Source organism: Bos grunniens, chromosome X, assembly GCF_055505025.1.
Source record: "Bos grunniens cultivar Pamir isolate PY7600 chromosome X, Bosgru_T2T1.0, whole genome shotgun sequence".
Lineage (NCBI taxonomy): Eukaryota > Metazoa > Chordata > Mammalia > Artiodactyla > Bovidae > Bos > Bos grunniens.
Window position 1 is genome coordinate 31,348,283 of NC_141194.1, and position 21,387 is coordinate 31,369,669.

General features: G+C 35.9%; 1 protein-coding gene across 21 annotated transcripts in view; it reads right to left on the minus strand.

Annotated features, from left to right (window-relative positions):
• DMD (dystrophin) overlaps positions 1–21,387 on the minus strand; it is a 2,667,987-nt gene that overhangs the window by 1,355,510 nt on the left and 1,291,090 nt on the right. For all 21 annotated transcript variants that reach the window (XM_086387503.1, XM_086387509.1, XM_086387510.1 and 18 more), the window contains 4 exons: positions 10,119–10,229; positions 9,546–9,719; positions 5,016–5,171; positions 215–385 (listed from right to left, as the gene is read on the minus strand). In XM_086387503.1, the coding sequence (XP_086243629.1) occupies positions 215–385; positions 5,016–5,171; positions 9,546–9,719; positions 10,119–10,229 (612 nt within the window). The remainder of the gene's footprint in view (positions 1–214; positions 386–5,015; positions 5,172–9,545; positions 9,720–10,118; positions 10,230–21,387) is intronic.

The window sequence follows — 21,387 nt, forward strand, 5'->3', positions numbered from 1 at the left end:
CCATTGGAGAAAATCTTGCTGAAGGTTCCCACTGGCTTTAGTGTGATTCTGAAATATACAGTTCAACTACTGATGAATTTTTGAGGAAAGGGAAAATGAAGCATGATAATATTTACAGTTCTATTATTGTTGTACATTAACAGCTCCTTAAAAAATCAAATTACACTATGTCCTCATATATGTTAAAAATAACCTTCAGTGATATGGGTTTTACCTTTCCCCAGGCAACTTCAGAATCCAAATTACTAGGCATTCCTTCAACTGCTGATCTCTTTGTCAGTTCCAAATCTGTAGCTGCCAGCCATTCTGTCAAGGCATTCATTTCCTTTCGCATCTTACGGGACAATTTCAAGCATTTCTCCAACTGTTGCTTTCTTTCTGTTACCTGAAAAGAATGACCATAAAATGTAATTTGGTTTACTTTTTCTTTTCTTTTTTTTTTTGTTGATATATGGCAAAACCAATACAATATTGTAAAGTTGGTTCACTTTTTCAACTCAAGTTTAATTATGGCTACTTAATTGGAACTTTCATATTTTTGTCATTTTAAAATAACCTTCTTCTTACTTGAAAAAAATCATATTTTAGAAATATTACGTATTCTGAATATTAATAGTGAATAAACACAGTCTATGAAAGATGAGATCCTTTATCCAAAAGATAGCATCCTGTATCAGGGAGAAAGAAAAGCTACTATTATTTTCTCTAATATAAATAAAATTAATTTATGGCCACAGTTTTTAAATAAATAAAAGGATATAAGTCAAACTGAAGACATGGCATGTTTCTTTTAGAAAACCTTCAATCATCTGTCAAAGAGATGGGCAACATTTACAATCCTCTATATGGGTGTTCTTTGGAGGGACTGATGCTAAAGCTGAAACTCCAATACTTTGGCCACCTCATGCAAAGAGTTGACTCACTGGAAAAGACTCTGATGCTGGGAGGGATTGGAGGCAGGAGGAGAAGGGTACAACAGAGAATGAGATGGCTGTATGGCATCACTGACTCGATGGATGTGAGTTTGAGTGAACTCCGGGAGTTGGTGATGGACAGGGAGGCCTGGCGTGCTGCGATTCATGGGGTCGCAAAGAGTCAGACATGACTGAGCGACTGAACTGAACTGAACTGAACTGATATACAAATGAGGCTCGCCCTTGCTGTTAAGTAATCAAAATGGGCAAAAAATACTATTTGTCTCAGAGGCAAAGATATTTGTAAAATATTTAGAACAGTTGATTTTATTGTCATTGCATCATTGAAGTGTCTCACTTTAGCACAAAAACAACACAATAGGTCACTTTCTCCTTAAACATTAATTTATCATTTAAAGGGAGTAAAAAAGTTAGCACCATAACACAGTTTTACCCTCATTAATAGAGAAAATCATGATTTAATCCTGTGTTTCAGTTCTCAGTGTTTAAAACTAAGACTCTCAAAGTCAAATTCTTCCATGTTCTTACACAGAGAATGAACAAATTAGTGTTTCTCCACCACTCTTCTGATGTTCCTACATCTTAGGAATGGGTTGGTTGGCTTTAATAAAAAGCCCAGAATCTATTATCTCTTGATATATATGTGGGTGTGTAAACAAAAATAGAATAAATAAAAATCCATGATATATTAGCTCTGAGAAGATATACACACATATATATTTTGTTGCTGTTGTTTAGTCTCTAAGTCATGTCTGACTCTTTTGGTACCCCATGGACTGTAGCCCACCAGGCTCCTCTGTCCATGGGATTTCCCAGGCAAGAATACTGGAGTGCGTTGCCATTTCCTTCTCCAGGGGGTCTTTCTGACTCAGAGATCGAGGTCGAACCCACATTTCCTGCTTAGAGATGGATTCTCTACTACTGAGCCACCAGGGAACCGCCCCCCCCATATATATATACACATATACATATATATATATATATATATATATTACAACCAATAATGCAGCCATAAGCATGAAGAAATAGCACAGTGAAGATTTTTTTAATTAAATGTTGCAATGAAAATAAATACCCTGAAATTTTGAGACAAATACAAATATTCAACAAAATTTGCTTCTTTAACAGAGGTGTGCACACATTTGTTGAAGCTGCAAATTCAATGTTTTTTTTACAGATCTTTCCTACTATTCTTCCCTTCAGAGAAGTGAAAGCATTTGCCATTTTGAGTGTAAGGATTTTATTTGTGTGTAGCAGGAAAAAATATACACCTTCATGGTGTGTTTCTATGCATAGTTATTTTTTCTATGCATTATTGATAGAAAAGAATTCTAGATTCAGTATTTCAAAGAAATTCTATCTTCCCAGAGCTCATGCCTTATTGATTTTTATTTATTTGATTTTGTTTATATCCAGCTAAATATGTTTTAATAAAACAGGAGATACTGCCATCTTAAGGAAAATTGAGTTTTACACTTTTTCTTATTTTGCTGGAGAAATGATACATTTAAAATAGTGCCACCTGCAGTAGAAACTTTCAGCCATCACTGTTTCATGAACACTTAAACATGTACCTGAGGCTGACATGAATATTGAGACTTTGAGTATGAGCATTTGAAGTTGCAATGAGTATTGCTATTTATGTATATTGTCATATAATTTAAAGTATACAAGGGCCATTTAAGGAACTGTATTATTATATCTATATTGCTAGGTGTAATATCTCTTGATGAAACGAAATAGATTTAGATAAGAAACTCTTTGATTTTTAGTCAATGAACAATTAAGCTAAGCTGGTAATATTAATCAAACTAATGAAACTGTTTTAAGAAAAGGATCATGGATGGAACTGAAATTCCTGCAAATCGATAAGTTGAAACCTAAGCCCGCATGTGACCTGTATCTGAATACAGGCTGTTTAGAAAGTAATTAAGGTTAAATGAAGTCATAAGTATGTGACCCTAATCAGACTGGATTATGGCCCTACTAGCAGAGGAAGGAAAAGTTATCCCTCCCACTCTTTCCATCCCTCTCATCCTCTTCTTTCCTCCCCCCCATCCCTCATACTCTCCCTCCCTCTCCATTGTGTAAGAATACAGTAAGAAAGTGGCTTTCTGCAAGCCAGGGTGAGGGTCCTTACTAGACTGACACCTTGATCTTGAACTTCTTAGCCTCCAGAACTGTGAGAAACAAAATATTCTTGTTTAAGCCACCTACTCTATGGTATTTTGTCATGGTAGCCTAAGCTGATTAATAAAAAAATTAACATATATAGACTGAACTGAGGCAAGTAAAAATGATATAAAATCTGAATATGATTAAAATAGAATGGCTTGTATATTTATACAAAAGGATAATAGATTAAGATATCCCATTTCCTTTGTTTTCATAAAAGAAAACCATCACTGCTGAAGGTACTTAGAAGATTTAAATATGGACATTTTTTTCTCAGGAAGGGAATATGTGACTTTGCCATTTTCTGTAATATGATATGTATACATATTCCCTTTACCACTAATGTTTCTAAATCTTTATTTCAAAAATAAATGCCTGCCCTACATTTTTTTCAGTGTTCTGTCATGTTTTTAAAACTAAGTATGATTTCTTAGTAATCATTCATTTTGCTTTAATGATATTACTTAGTGCCAAATGGGTAGATAAACATACACTTTCAAACATGTATTTTCAGGAATAAATAGGTCTTTATATCCTCAGAAGAACCATTCACCCCTTAATAATAATCAACTCAGGGCACTAATAGTCTTCTAATGTCATTTTTACTGTTCTAAATTCTAAGTGATTTATTCTACATTATTTATGTTAAATTTTGGAGAAGGCAATGGCACCCCACTTCAGTACTCTTGCCTGGAAAATCCCATGGATGGAGGAGCCTGGTAGGCTGCAGTCCATGGGGTCGCTAGAGTCGGACACGACTGAGTGACTTCACTTTGACTTTTCACTTTCATGCATTGGAGAAGGAAATGGCAACCCACTCCAGTGTTCTTGCCTAGAGAATCCCAGGGACGGGGGAGCCAGCTGGGCTGCCGTCTATGGGGTCACACAGAGTCAGACATGACTGAAGCGACTTAGCAGCAGCAGCATATTAAATTTACTCTTGCAAAGACCTTGTGCAAATTCTTCAAGGCAAAGAAAAGGCTCAGGCAATAATTTATACTTGAAAAAGCAGACTCTTTCAAAATATGTGAAATATAAATTAGAAGGTTTTTAAAATAAATAATTCAGACTTTTTAAGATATCAATTGTACATAATTACTGACTCTTGCTTTACAATATATAAGGAAAGTGGGAAGTGCCCAGTGTTTATGGTTTCAGACTGTCAACTAATAAGAATCATTATTTTCAGATTTTCATTTGAATCTAAAATTCACTTTCTCTCAGTGATAAGTAATTTGCAATTCGTAGCTTTAGGTCATAACCTTCAATCTACTTTCAGGGTGCAGTATTACAATTCTGCCTCTGCATGGCTAGTCCTCAAATGTGGGCAAGCATTTACATTTGTGTCTAAGATGAAGTGACAATTTTCTCATTGATGTTGTTATATTAAATAAAATTGGAAACCTGAGCTGTAAAAATATTAATAGACTCTTTTCTCCAAATTGGTCTCAGTAAAGCTGTTTCTATGTAGAATGTATCAATTCCATTATACCTAAAAATAAGTAGGCATCTTAGTTTATAAAATTACCAGCCTTTCAGTCATCACAAGTAAATATATACAATGAAAAGAAGGGACAGGTTTAGAACAATGGAACTCTTTCAGAACTATCTGATGGACCAATAAAAATGTCTCTGAGTTTTATGTATTTTTTAATATGGTCTGCAATGTAGAGACTCACTAATTATTGTTTCTAAATAAGAATCACACATGGGAATGTATCTCTATGTATGTATATATGTCTGTCTGTATGTATATATATCTGTATCCATGTATACATGTATCTATCTGTAGGAAGTAAATGATTTAGACTATCTAACATATCAATCGCACATAATTACTGACTCTTGCTTTACAATATATAAGAAAACTGGGAAGTAGCCAGTATTCATGATTTCAGCACACACCTTTGCTCCCAGCTCATTATAATGCAATTTCAAAGCCGTTACTCTTTCATCAAGCTCTTTAGGGTTTTCCGTCTGCTTCTTCTGTACAATTTGACGTCCAGTTTTAATCACCATTTCCACTTCAGACTTCACTTCACTCAGACTTTTATACAAGTTCTAAGTTAAAACATAAAACAAAATAGAATAAGCAATAGTGTCTGATTCATACTATCATTAAAAAAAAAAAATTTGAGTAGAGATCACCTGAATTGCTATTTTATGGTTTCAGTTTTAACAAAGTAGCATTTTGCAGCTGTGGTCAATATTTAGCTTTTGAAATTTCTTATTGATTTAATTCTTCTAGTTGTAATTACATGTACATACACAGGCATGCATATTGTGCAGTTATTCTTACCAAAGTAAGGGTACATCATGCATATATTTAATTCTTCATCCCATGTTTACAAAGTTCATTTTTAAAAGCTATATGACTTCTATTTTAAATTTTGTAATTATATAATTCTAGCTGTGACTTGGGAAAAATTCATTTACTCATTCCCCAGGTGTTTATTGAATGCCTATTTATACTAGACAGTATTTGAGTCACTAGAGAATCAGTGGTGGCCAAGCTAGACACTATTCTCACAGTGCTATGTTATAGTCGGGTTAAAATGTCTGAATTGCCAGATTGTAATTCTAACACATATTAAATCACATAAAAGGAGGGAATATAATCTTAAATGTTAATAAAATGATATAAATTTATTTTCTTAATGGAGCTGATCAATTAAATGTAGACTAATATAAAGTATTACCTAAAACTCATAAGTACATCACAGCTCTAAAGAACACATATATTGGTTCACAACAGTATCCTGCTGTAACAAATCCTCATTAAACAAGTGTCATAGCTTTCTCTTGTAGTTACTTTACTTGGAAAGATACGTATGTTTGAATGTATGTGTGTATGTACGCATGCATATGTGTACACATGTATATGTATACAGGCATATGTAATAGTTTACATTATATATTGTCACATTAAGTTGTTCAATGGTGAGTCTGAACAACAAATACTTATTGGCCCTGAGAAATAAAATTGCTAGTAGGTATTACAAGTACTGTTATTTGGGAGTTGGAATAGAAATTAAGTTTGCTTTTTTTCCTTTTCAGTTTAAAATCAATGAAAACAAAGCATTTTGTGAACGCTGAGCAATTATCCTATTCATTAAGGCTACATACATAACTATTTTCACCTTAATTCTCCCTTTGATGATCACTTGAAGTTGTTAATATTCCTTTATTAATACTTGCGAGTTCTTTCTGAGCTTTTCATTTTTTTTAATTAATTTACTTCTTTTAGAAAATATAAATATATCTGGGTATTTATAAACATTTAAATCATTAACTGTCACACTGGGATTCAATTCCTAAATTCTGGAATCCGAGATATTTCCAAATGACTATTTTAAATGTTAAAAAAAAAAAAAAACTTTAAATGTTAATGATTTACTTTTATGAAAATGAAAGTCGCTCAGTCATGTCCGACTCTTTGCAAACCCATGGACTACATATTCCATGAAATTTTCTAGGCCAGAATACTGGAGTGGGTAGCCTTTCCTTTCTCCAGGGGATCTTCCCAACCCAGGTTTCCTGCATTGTAGGTGGATTCTTTAGCAGCTGAGCCACAGAACTGATAGCCAATTTCATCACTTCATTCAATAGAGAGAATATTTATCATTAAGAAAGGGAAATAAGTTTTTACATGTGTTTGTGTTCATGTTTTTAAGACTTTAACAGAACAAAAATCTTGAAAGCAAAGGCCATGATTGTGGTGTTGGAGAAGACTCTTGAGAGTCCCTTGGACTGCAAGGAGATCCAACCAGTCCATTCTGAAGGAGATCAGCCCTGGGATTTCCTTGGAAGGAATGATGCTAAAGCTGAAACTCCAGTACTTTGGCCACCTCATGCGAAGAGTTGACTCATTGGAAAAGACTCTGATGCTGGGAGGGATTGGGGGCAGGAGGAGAAGGGGACAACAGAGGATGAGATGGCTGGATGGCATTACTGACTCGATGGACATGAGTTTGAGTGAACTCTGGGAGTTGGTGATGGACAGGGAGGCCTGGCGTGCTGCGATTCATGGGGTCGCAAAGAGTCGGACACGACTGAGCGACTGAACTGAACTGAGCATCTTAATAATGAAAAATACAAATGTTGTAAAGAAAATATATCCTTATGGAAGGATGACCTGAATTGGTCCTAACATTTAAACCAGAAGCAGAAACAGATGATAAAGAATCCACCTGCAATGCAGGAGACCTGGGTTCGATACCTAGGTTGGGAAGATTCCCTGGAGAAGGGGAAGGCTACCCACTTCAGTTTTCTTAGGCTTTCCTGGTGGTTCAGATGGTAAAGAATCCACCTGCAGTGTGGGAGACCTGGGTTTGATCCATGGGTTGGGAAGATCCCCTCGAGAAGGGAAAGGCTACCCACTCCAGTATTCTTGCCTAAAGAATTTCATGGACAGAGGATCTTGGTGGGCTAAAGTCTATGGAGTCACAAAAGAGTCAGACACAACTGAGCAACTTTCACCTGAGAAATTAAGGTGACTTGTTTGGATCACCTGAGAAACAGATTGAGGAAACACTTTAATCTGTTTCCTCTGTACTGAGCTGAGTCAGGGCATAGTAATACCTGGCTGTAGGTAGCGTTTTGCTTTTTTTTTTTTTTTCCAGTTCATAATGACTAACAGAAAAGATTTATGAAGTACCATTAGAGACTTGTTCCTAGAAGAATGAACAGCTTGCCCTCTGTGAATATATTTAGCCATGATGATTATGTACTTAGGTCATTTTGCTTTCAATTTTTTGAAAAAATATAAGATAACATGTACTCCCATGTATTCCCAATGTTACTTATCTAATATATATGCTGCTGCTGCTGCTAAGTCGCCTCAGTCGTGTCTGATTCTGTGCGACCCCACAAACGGCAGCCCACCAGGCTCCTCTGTCCCTGGAATTCTCCAGGCAAGAACACTGGAGTGGGTTGCCATTCCTCTAATATATATAACTATATTCAAAATTTCTCTTGGGGGTAAGAATATTTATAATAATGATGCCACTTTCATGCATTGGAGAAGGAAATGGCAACTCACTCCAGTGTTCTTGCCTGGAGAATCCCAGGGACGGGGGAGCCAGGTGGGCTGCCATCTCTGGGGTCGCACAGAGTCGGACACGACTGAAGCGACTTAGCAGCAGCAGCAGCAAAATGCAGCTTTCCTTACTAAGCAATATTGCTGAATAAAATTTATTCCATAATTTTTCACAAATACAATTTTTGTTTACAAAGAATATTTTCCCATTCATAATGATATGATGATAATGAACCTAAGGGTTTCTTTTTCATTTATGTTATGGAACAGAAGCAGAAACAATACTTTAAGCACAAAGTGCTCAATAGACAAACTTTTTCCCTTTAATGTTAATAGCACTCTGTGTTTTCTATGTGGATTTCTACCTTGACATTCCATAGTACACACAGATTTATATTAATACTTGTATTACTCTAGTAGATGACTTCATAATTCAGCTCCATGTTATCAGAGAAGTCATCTGGCTTGGTGAATTTTCAATAACTGCAACAAAGAACACTACATGAAATCCTTTTAGTGAAGATTTACACTACAGGATAATTATATCTTCCATACCTATTTATTCTGTCTTTGTTGTCTGGCAGAATTTCATTGCATATCCAGGCCTGACTTTAAATGGAAAGATACTAGGATTTGGAGTAAGCATGCCTGGCTTGGAATCTTGCTTTTGCTTTGCACTTGATGTTTGTCTTTAAATTCTCTCATTGAACCTGTGGCCCTGAGAATTAAGGGCTTCCCTGGCAGTTCAGCTGGTAAAGAATTCACCTGCAATGCAGGAAACCCCAGTTTGATCCCTGGGTCAGGAAGATACCCTGGAGAAAGGATAGGCTACCCACTCCAGTTTTCTTGGGCTTCCCCAGTGGCTCAGATGGTAAAGAATCTGCCTGCAATGCAGGAGACCTGGGTTTGATCCCTGGGTTGGGAAGATCCCCTGGAGAAGGGAAAGGCTACTCACTCTAGTATTCTTGCCTAGAGAATTCCATGGACAGAGAAGCCTGAGTCAGACATGACTGAGCAACCTTCACCTGAGAATTAAAGATGACTTGTGTGGATTGCTTTGCTTCCTTGGCACTCATTTCTAGAATCGTTTTTACTATTGCAGATACTTTCACTGTTGCTGTTTCCAGACCAGTATATTCTTTTTCAGGATTTCCATTTTAAAATATTTTCAAAGTTCTATAAGAATTAAACAAAGATGATATTCTGCATAGTCCTTGGAAAATTATAGACTCAAAGAAGACATTTGCAGAAGGGACATTAAGCAGCTACTATTTCAATAATAGTTCTTGTCTCTCAATTCACTTGTGCAAATTTTTGTTCTTATACCAAATACTGTTCTCCTCATTCCAATAAGGAAGTCAAGGGGTAGCTGCATATTTGCCATCAGCAATACATACCACACAATGATTTAACTGTGACTGTACTACTTCCTGTTCAACACTCTTTGTTTCCAGTGCGGGCAAGTGCATCTTCACTTCATCTAAAATCATCTTACTTTCCTGTAGACGCTGCTCAAAATTGGCTGGCTTCTGGAACAATCGAAATTTCATGGAAACATCTTGCATTTTTTTCTGTAAAGACAGTGTAAGAAAACATGGATTTTATTTTGCCTTCCGAACAATAACCAGTCATACTTTTGTTAATGTATTTTCCTTTATTCTGGAAGATACACAAGGCTAGAAATAAAAACAAACTAAAGCAACACATTTTCCATTTGTCCAGCACAAAGAACACATGCATTTGGGAGAATTCAGCAATCATTCTTAATGTGATACTAAATAAAAGACAATTTATTAATCTATTTTATCCTTAAAATGTATAATTCAATATAGTATGTATCATTTATTTATCATTTGTAGCTTTCAAATAATGCCCTTAACCTCAATTTGTTAGTAAGCAAGTTATCTAATGTAAAAAATATTTTAATATCCAACTAAAACAAGGTCCTTAGTTAATGGAATAATATGTACCTGTGCCACGTCAATTTGGGATAGTACCCGTTGAGCAGTTTCCTTTCCTTGGTAATGTTTCTTCATTTCTTCTAAACTGATCTCATGACTTGTCAAATCAGATTGGATTTTCTGTTGGGAGGACAGCATTATAAGTCAGCATGCTCTGCAAATTATTGCAAAGAAAAAGTCACTTTCCAAAAAAATGAAATTCAGAAACTCTCTCAAAACATTATTACAATGTAGCCAGCCCATTACAACATGACAATAAGCAGATTTTTTTTTTTTACTTACCCAAAACTATGAAAAACGAAATGACTTAGTTATCTCCTATTTGGATTATTAATAAAAATTAATTATCCTTTTGAATCAATGTTCACGAACAGCTATTTCAGATATAATTTTTAGTAGGAAGTATCTATTTATTTTGAAGAAAAGCATGCTTTACTGAACATTTTTCTGTACTCCTGAAACACTGTAAATCAATTATACTTCAACAACAACAAAAGAAAAGCAAAGTTTAAAAAGAAAAAGTTAAACGGTCATGGACTTGATAGAAAAAAACAGAAGGAGGGCTTGGAAGAGACGTGGTTATTGTCTAACTGGCCACAAAAGTCCTGACTAAGGGAAATATGGACTTGTATACAAATCTCTGAAATATTAGTTCCAGGATGAAAGAATACTATCACGGTCCCATGTCTTTTTTTAAAAAAAAATATGGTTGTTTTGCATACGACACACATTTTCACAATTTAAGAATCTATCATCTTGTCGTAGTTTCTTGTAATTTCTGAATTATTTCCATAAGCAGGTGTCAATATCACATGTGTCAGATGGATCTTCCAGGGACTGAGGTAGGCTTCAGAGCAGATTACTGAAGGGGCAGGGGATGCTCTCCCAGGTAGAGAGCCTCAGACTGTGATGCAGATTTGACAAGGTTTATGTTAACCCAGTGAGGAGCCCTGGAAAAGCCCCACATTGAACAGAGACAGCCAAGTCCTACATTCATCTCATGCTCAGTCACTGGTTGGGGCTCTTCTAGAAAGAATGTGGTCTCAGCTCAAAAACTGGGTTGGATTCGGAAAGGGCTGGAGTTGGGGGCTGTGAGCTTCACTGAAGGTGATCTGAGCCGCCCACTTCTGTGATCACCACAAGCACAGTTACTAACAGACACACCTAGGGAGCATATACTTATATCTAATATGTGAAAGTTACATTTTTTTACCTTTGAATTTACATTAAACTTTGACCAAAGACAAGATGATAGCTTTTATTAATAAAAAAAAAAAAAAGCTAACTGTTGCAGCAATAAGTCATAATGGGAAAGTTGCATGTGGACAATATTCCTTAATAGTGATCTTTACTAAGAAATTCTAGGCTATATTTCAGTTAAATTTCAAACATCTAGGAAAGGGAAGTTAAATGTCTCTACTGCCTTGCTTTCTGATACATACTTAATAGCTTCCTACAGAGATTGATTTTTAGACTTTAAATAACCAAAAGAATTTCTATGATTTTCTAAAATGAGAAAAGACATGTATGATCAAGTTGTATTTAAAAGAATGCCTGTATTTGACTTATACACTTCTGAGCCAGTTACAGGAGTGGGTCATATCCTGCAGTGTGCAGAGACAAAAATGACAAAATCATTCACTTCTTTCTATCAGATCCAGCAAAAATTAGCTACTGGTCAAATTATACTAATTTAAATGTAAGTCATAGGCAGATTATCATAAATAAGAGAAGAAAATGATTAACTTATACCACAGGACCCATAAAATTTTCACGCACAACAATTCGTATAATGCATATTAGCATAACCTAATTCACACCAATTGGAGTCAATTGCAGTACATATTACTGGAAAATAACACCGGTTTGCTTAGCAGTTACCAAAGAGAACTACAGCCCTGAAATGAGTAATACGAATTATTCCAAGAAAATGGGTTAAGTGGTAGAGTTTTTCAGAATACAAGGTTATAAATGTACAGATACACCTTGATATTAATCCTTAGCATATTGATCCTAACAATTATAAAGGTAAAGTAAGTACCACTTACTTATGTGATTAGAATTCTGGTTTAAAGTAGAGCAAAGACTCAAGCAAATCTCTCTATATTTTTACTATATATAATATCTTCAGTGGTTGAAGTATGACATTGCATAAGAAATAGCAGCATGCACATATTCTCCAGGAACCAAAGAATTTGGGATTAGGGGTCCATATTAGTGCATCACTGGGGGCATCAGATGCTTTAGGGTGTTTATGGTCTTGACTTCTTAGGTGGAAAATGCTCACCCCTTCAGAATGGTGGGTCACTAACAACCATGTCTCTGTCACATAACTGGCTACCCCCAAGACATGTAATTATAGCATGAGGAATGCTTATGTCCAGTTAGGTCCATCAGGTTCTCTCTCAGAACTGACAGAAGAAAGTCTGGTCAAGCTCTGTGGGTGCATGGAACTTTCTTATGTATGAGACTGGGCTTATGAAGTCCCTAGTTTGCACTGTTAGTTTAGGAAGAGCAAAGGCCCATGACCAGAGAGAGAAAAAAAGAGACACATTAACAAATATATTGATGGCTTTCAAACATAGGCTGAAGTAGACAGCAACTGCCAAAGATGGCTGCAACAAGAGTGCCAATACCATATGCTCCTCTTACCATTCCCCCATTAAGAGGCAGAGTTTATTTCTTCACCTCTTTAAATCTAGGTTAGCCCTATGATAGCCTTGACTGGTATAACAAGGCAAAAGTAATGATTTGCCATTTATGGGAAAAGCTCTTAACTGGGCTAGCAACTTTCGCTTCTCCACTTTTGGAACACTCAACTCTTAGGAACCTGTGGGTTCCCTCTTGGAACCCATCTGACATGCTCTGAAAAGCCTAAGCCACACAGAGAGGCTGTGGAGAAGTGTTTCCATAGAGTCCCAGGAGAGCTTTCACCTCACAGGGAGCATCATCTTCTAGACATGAGGGAGCCATATTGGATGTTCAGTCCATTTGAGCTTACAAGTCACCATGGTACCCGCCCATAAATAAAAACAATCACATGAGAGATTCCAAGAGAAACCATCCAGCTGACCCTTCTCAATTCACAAACCATTAGAGAAACTGATGATTTGCTGTTACAAGTGACCAAAACACAGGCTCTAATCCTTTCCTGAGTAAAAACTTTATGCTCACTCTTGATTTCCATGAGGCATTGCTATGTCCTTATGACCATCTCCCCTCCCTCATTTTTGTTTTTGCTTTAGTTAATTCGATGTTGCTACTTGTACTTAACTGTCCTAAAGAGTATACTGGATATGCAAGGAGATGAGAGCTTTAAAAACAAATTAATGAGGGAAGATGAGGTGTGGACAGGGCACTAAACCACATGAAGAGTTAGCAGAACTGAAATAATGCATAGAGAGTTCATGCTTATCCCGAAATATAACTAGAAATACAGGTGGGAATGAGGTATTAAATAACCTCATATAGTAAAAGAAAAAAATTGTAGTATTTTTAATCTGAAGTTAAAGTTTAAATTTTAAAAGTGATCAGAATCACAGATAATAGTTTTACTGCTACTACTTACTCTAATTAATAAAGCAATTCATAATGAGAGAATGCTTCCATAAACTCTGTAATCCTTTGATATGAATTTGTGTTTTGTTATTCACCATATAGAGCTACATATGTGTGTGTATCTTTCTTTTCAAAGCAGCAGCATACTCCTATACAAACAGCCTTTATTTTAGTGCACTCAACCATTAGAGGGAAGTAGAAAGGGAGGGCCAGGAGACTACCATGGAGAAGACAGAAATTTAAGGGATGGGAGAAAAAGGGAAACACTGAAGAAAGATAAGCAACAGTCTAACAGAAGGACAAAAGGGACAACCAGGAAAGAGAGAGGTTGCCACTGAAATCAAGTATGTGAGAGATTTAAGAATGAGTGAGAGGTGGACAATGTCAATTTTGAAACAGATCAAATAAGAATAAGCACTATTAATAATAAGGGCATATTAGCTGGTCAATGAGCACTGTAGCTGGGACAGAGTCAGTGGATGGTGAAAGTAGAAATCAAATTTTCAAGGGCTGGAATCTGATTAAGGACAAGGAAAAGCCCTTATAAAAACATTTGAAATCAGTTTTGAAGACTTCTCTCCACATGAAATGTAGGACAGTAGAATTGAACATGTGTTAAGGCCATGCAAAAGGAGCCACTGGATGAAGCTTTAAAAAAAAAATGCATGAACTTAATGTATTACAAAAAACCCTGGAGGAAATGAGAGAAAATGGAGTGAAGGGCAAAAATCTATAATCAATGGAAAATATTGACGGGTAGAGGAGTGCCACTTTTTCAGAAGCCAAAGGTAACACCTAAAGATGATTCTGGATGTGGAGAAGTGCAAAGTGCAATGCTTCCTACTTGATGCTCTCTGGGAATCAGCATAGATAAAGCTGGGTTTAAATCTCAGGGTTCTGATTTGCCACCTGGTCAAAACAACGCACTTTTGAGCCTCTTTTGAGGGAGAGGAGTTGGTCATAAGAACACAGTAATGCCTCATGGAAATCAAGGTGAGCATAAACTTTTCTCATCTCTAAACGTACGGTCATAATGACAAGCCAGCAATGAAGCACGGCCATAATCGGTAGGCAGAGTACATGGGAAAATTCTTACGTCCGCAGTAGATAACTCTATTGGTTTTGGTAATAAGATTAGAGGCAGTTGTATAAGTAAATCCCTGCTCAAGTTGTCTGCACAAAAATCTGTTCATGACTTTCCAGTGCCATTATATATCATTTATTTATGAACACGAGCCCCTTGATATCTTCTGAGGATGAGAGGGTTGGTGAGAAATCAAAAAGAAAGTAAATAGTCAGTATGGAAATCACGAAAGGATAATGATGAGGTGAAAATTAAAAAGATATTTAGAGAGAGCAGAGGGTTCAAATTCTATAACTCTAACAGGATCTGTCCACATGTTTTTAATTCATTAATCCATTTGGCACATAAGGTGTATATTGCAAAGGAAATAAAGAAATATACACATAATTCCACCAGCCTTTTATACTAGAGGGGTGAGAGAAGAGTCCTGAAGGAAAAACCATCATTATCATCATTGCCAAAGTAGACATGTGTGTGACCTTATGTCTGAACAGTTCACAAACATTCATTTGATTACCTAATCAAATGAAGGTAAGTATTTACATCCTCAACTACAATTACATATGAGGGTAAAAATGTTGACTTATCCAAGGTAAAGTAGCAAATTCAACTGCCCTTTAAACAACTGTACTGCCTCTTAAATTATGATTTAAAAATAAAAATATTCTTCAAATAGACATTTATCAGAAAAAACATTTAATCTTATCTATATAGTTTAGCTTATCAATTCAAGAAGGAAATTCTTCATCTACTATCTTATTCCACAGAGTGAGAACAAAACAATTGACCCTATTTGTAAAGAATTTCTGGGGAAACAGAATGTAAACATATGAGTGAATTACAAAGTAGAAATATGTGCAATATAATAGCAAAATCTCAAATTATGACGTAAAGGACAAGACACATATACATTTCTACTATAGAATCTGATAAAAATTTCAAGAAATTGGCATATTTAAGTTCCATATGGCTGATAAGTTTCTTAGAGGGGTGCATGCATGCTCTGTCACTAAGTTGGGTCTGACTCTTTGCGACCCCATGAATTATGGCCCACCATGCTCCTCTGTCCATGGGACTTCCCTGGCAAGAATACTGGAGGAGACTGTCATTTCCTGCTCCAATTTAGAGGGGTAGATAAGATAATAAGAAAACAGGATCCCATTCCAGGTTGTGGGAACCACGCTAGCAAAGACTGAGTTTGGAAGGTGCAGAGTGCATATACTTAGTTTCACAGAAGAACTGGATGTGGGTAGAGTGAAAATTACTACTTACAGGAGGAATTAATGTAAAGTTATTGAACCTTAAGTTTCAGGGATGGTCAGTTCAGTTCAGTCAGTTGCTAAGTCGTGTCCGACTCTTTGCAACCTCATGAACCTCAGCACATCAGGCCTTCCTATCCATCACCAACAACTGGAGTTTACCCAAACTCATGTACGTTGAGTCAGTGATGATATCCAACCATCTCATCCTCTGTTGTTCCCTTCTCTTCCTGCCCTCAATCTTTCCTAGCATCAGGGTCTTTTCAAATGAGTCAATTCTTCGCATCAGTGGCCAAAGTATTGGAGTTTCTGCTTCAGCATTAGTCCTTCCAATGAACACCCAGGACTGATCTCCTTTAGGATGGACTGGTTGGATCACCTTGCAGTCCAAGGGACTCTCAAGAGTCTTCTCCAACACCACAGTTCAAAAGCATCAATTCTTCACCGCTCAGCTTTCTTTATGGTCCAACTCTCACATCCATACATGACTACTGGAAAAACCATACCCTTGACTAGACGGACCTTTGTTGACAAAGTAATGTTTTTTTTTGCTTTTTAATATGCTGTCTAGGTTGGTCATAACTTTCCTTCCAAGGAGTAAGCATCTTTTAATTTCATGGCTGCAATCACCTTCTGTAGTGATTTTGGAGCCCCAAAACATAAAGTCACCCACTGTTTCAATTGTTTCCCCATCTATTTCCCATGAAGTAATGGGACCAGATGCCATGATCTTAGTTTTCTGAATGTTGAGCTTTAAGCCAACTTTTTCACTCTCCTCTTTCATTTTCATCAACAGGCTCTTTAGTTCTACACTTTCTGCCATAAGAGTGATATCATCTGCATATCTGAGGTTATTGATATTTCTCCTGGCAACCTTGATTCCAGCTTGTGCTTCTTCCAGCTCAGTGTTTCTCATGATGTACTCCGCATACAAGTTAAATAAGCAGGGTGACAATATATAGGCTTGACGTACTCCTTTTCCTATTTGGAACCAGTCTGTTGTTCCATGTCCAGTTCTAACTGTTGTTTCCTGACCTGTATACAGGTTTCTCAAGAGGTAGGTCAGGTGGTCTGGTATTCCCATCTCTTTCAGAATTTTCCACAGTTGATTGTGATCCACACAGTCAAAGGCTTTGGCATAGTCAATAAAGCAGAAATAGATGTTTTCCTGGAACTCTCTTGACTTTTTGATGATCCAGCAGATGTTGGCTATTTGATCTCTGGTTCCTCTGCCTTTTCTAAAACCAGCTTGAACATCAGGAAGTTCATGGTTCACATAGTGCTGAAGCCTGGCTTGGAGAATTTTGAGCATTATTTTACTAGAGTGTGAGATGAGTGCAATTGTGTGGTAGTTTGAGCATTCTTTGTGATTGCCTTTCTTTGAGATTAGAATGAAAACTGACCTTTTCTAGTCCTGTGGCCACTGCTGAGTTTTCCAAATTTGCTGGCATATTGAGTGCAGCACTTTCACAGCATCATCTTTCAGGATTTGAAATAGCTCCCCTGGAATTCCATTACCTCTACTAGCTTTGTTCGTAGTGATGCTTTCTAAGGCACACTTGGCTTCGCATTCCAGGATGTCTGGCTCTAGGTGAATGATCACACCATCATGATTATCTGGGTCATGAAGATCTTTTTTGTACAGTTCTGTGTAGTCTTGCCACGTATTCCTAATATCTTCTGCTTCTGTTAGGTCCATACCATTTCTGTCCTATATTGAGCTCATCTTTGCATGAAATGTTCCCTTGGTATCTCTAATTTTCTTGAAGAGATCTCTAATCTTTTCCATCCTTTGTTTTCCTCTATGTCTTTGCATTGATCACTGAGGAAGGCTTTCTCATCTCTCCTTGCTATTCTTTGGAACTCTGCATTCAGATGTTATATCTTTCCTTTTCTCCTTTGCTTTTTACTTCTATTCTTTTCACAGCTATTTGTAAGGCCTCCTCAGACAGCCATTTTACTTTTTTGCATTTCTTTTCCATGGGGATGGTCTTGATTCCTGTCTCCTGTACAATGTCAAGAACCTCCATCCATAATTCATCAGGCACTCTATCATATCTAGTCCCTTAAATCTATTTCTCACTTCCACCGTATAATCATAAGGGATTTGATTTAGGTTATACCTGAATGGTCTAGTGGTTTCCCCCACTTTCTTCGATTTAAGTCTGAATTTGGCAATAGAGAGTTCATGATCTGAGCCACAGTCAGCTCCCAGTCTTGTTTTTGCTGACTGTATAGAGCTCTCCATCTTCGGCTGCAAAGAACATAAGCAATCTCATTTCAGTGTTGGCCATCTGCCAATGTCCATGTGTAAAGTCTTCTCTTGTGTTGTTGGAAGAGGGTGTTTGCTATGACCAGTGCGTTCTCTTGGCAAAACTCTATTAGCCTTTGCCCTGATTCTTTCTGTACTCCAAGGCCAAATTTTCCTGTTATTCCAGGTGTTTCTTGACTTCCTACTTTTGCATTCCAGTCCCCTATAATGAAAAGGACATCTTTTTTAGGTGTTAGTTCTAGAAGGTCTTGTATGTCTTCATAGAACCGTTCAACTTCAGCTTCTTCAGCATTACTGGTTGGGGCATAGGCTTGGATTACCGTGTGATATTGAATGGTTTACCTTGGAAACGAACAGAGATCATCCTGTCACTTTGGAGACTGCATCCGAGTATGGCATTTCAGACTGTTTTGTTGACTATGATGGCTACTCCATTTCTTCTAAGGGATTCCTGCTCACAGTAGTAGATATAATGGTCATCTGAGTTAAATTCACCCATTCCAGCCCATTTTAGTTCGCTGATTCCTAGAATGTCGATGTTCACTCTTGCCATCTCCTGTTTGACCATTTCCAATTTGCCTTGATTCATGGACCTAACATTCCAGGTTCCTATGCAATATTGCTCTTTACAGCATCAGACCTTGATTCTATCACCAGTCACATCCACAACTGGGATCGTCACTTGCCAAAAATAATAAAATTATTCTCTAACAAAATTTGATTTTCTTTTATAAAGTTTTTTTTCCCCCTTAAAGACTGCCCCCTCAAAGCTGCCTCCAGTAGCATGGCATTACAAAAAAAAAAGCCAAAATAGTTTTAGTGATCACAGAAACATAGGCCTTCTGATGATAAACTTCAAATTTTTTCAAACAATCCATAATGTTTTTATGATTTAAAAACAATGAGGACAAAAATGACTTATAAACAACTTATCAAAAACTTAACTTTTATCTGTCAAATGGGGATGTAAAGGACCATGTAACTTGTGGAAAAAAAATCCACAAATTTTTAAGTTTCAATGCAAAGAATTACATGGACTGTGAAATGTTCATATTTATATCAACATAGACTATTGAGTGCATGAATTTCTGTACTCTTAGAAAGGTCACCATTACTAAAACCATTAAAACTGGGAAAAAAATGATGGCTGACTGTCATATAAAACTGAGATTTTATGATAATTTATAGGCAGAATTCCTAGAAAAATTCTCATATCTGTAGTGTTATTCCAATAGGATTAGAGATCAAAATTTCTTCATCAATTAAGTATTATGCATGATAGGAGCACAGTGATTAAATATATTTTATAAACTAAGGATAATAATACTATAGAACTTTTCAGAATATTTTATATATTAATATGTGTTAATAGCCAAGAGGAATATAATTATTTGTTCAAAATATTCTTCTGATTTTTTGGCAAAATATATCACGCAAGTAAATTTGAGAAATCCTACTCATGTACTTAGTGAGTGTAAACATATACTCATGTACTAAATATACTCTCATGCAGTTAGTGTGTTTATTTAGAGATGACAATTTATTTCATTATTAAAATTATAAGATAAAAATGGATATATATCTCTAATTGATCTACTTTGGGAAGGTTGTAGTCATGAACCATACTTATATTTAGCTAGCACCTTTAAAATTAATTCCACAATTCTTACCTTCAACTGATATTTAATTTTTAGTTTGTACTTAGGATATCTTTTGCCACCTTCTTTATTTACCATCATCTGATTATTATTCTGAAACTGTATAATTTAAAAATGCTTTACCACTTTAGGGCAGGCTTATTGTGAAATAGACAAGTGATTTGTTTAAATAACTGTTATGGAAACTTCTATGCAAAGTGGACAATCTCCCATTTACAAATTACTTTTTAAAAAGATGGATCGTTTTTTCCTGATATTATAATCAGACAATGAAAAAAATAACATTAAAAAAAACCCTTTTGTAATATAGAAGGAAATATAGGGAAATGACAATTTCATCCAGAGGATAACGATTTCCAAAGTTAGCTACCAGATTTCTAACATCTGCTAAAGGTCTAAAGACTGTACTATCTCAGTTCCATGTTTACTTAAAATACACATCTACCAGGATATGGATGGTAAGTGTTTGAAGAAAATAACTGATTATGTGAAACTCTCATCTTAGCCTCATATTAAATCAGTAATTTCCAAAAGAAATAAAATGAAAGGAAGTAGCCAATGCATGATGCTGATTTGGAACCCCCATGTATTCTCTAAAAGGAACTCTCAACTTAATACTTCTCAGGATCACTAGATGTTTTTCATAAAAAAGTGAAATAATATGAAGCAAATTAAATAATCATAGCATTACAAAAATAAGACATTTGATAATACAGAAATTATGTTCACAATTAGCACTATATATTGAAAGCAAGAAACAACAATGGAAATGAAAATAGCCATTTTTCCATTAAAGATGGTAAAGGGCAAATCATAAAACTAAAAATCAAACATTAATGACATATCCAATATAGCATTTTACAACTAACTGAGCAGAGAACAGGGCTTTTTATCATGATTTACCTCATCAGACCATTCTCATATATCAAATTAATGACAGAAAATGGCGAGCAAAATTAAGCTGTAACTATTTACTGGAATAAAGGAAACTTTATGTCAGATAATTGTTCAAGCTTTTTTCACATCAGATAAAGAAAATGACTCCAAAGAAAATATTTCAGAAATAAAAATATTAGATGTCATGTTAAGACTACAAATGGGGAAATTTAATAGTTAGATGAGTAATTTTTAAACAAACAGTAATTTTGATACGGCATCCTCAAGATGGTGAAATGGCCATATACAACACATACTCACAAAATTAAAGAAATATAATATACTAAAGGATTTTGGATAGTTTGTAGTTTTAAAATGTGGGACATGGAAAAAATGTAAATTTTCACATCTTCTGCAACTCTTGCTTGTGATTATTTCCCACAATATTAAACATGTCAAAATAACAATAATAGCCATTTTATACTGGGGAGTAATCAGTTCTATATAGTAATACACATAGGCAGCATTTCAGTGTCAGAACAGATTTAAAATTCACTGCATTGTTTATCAT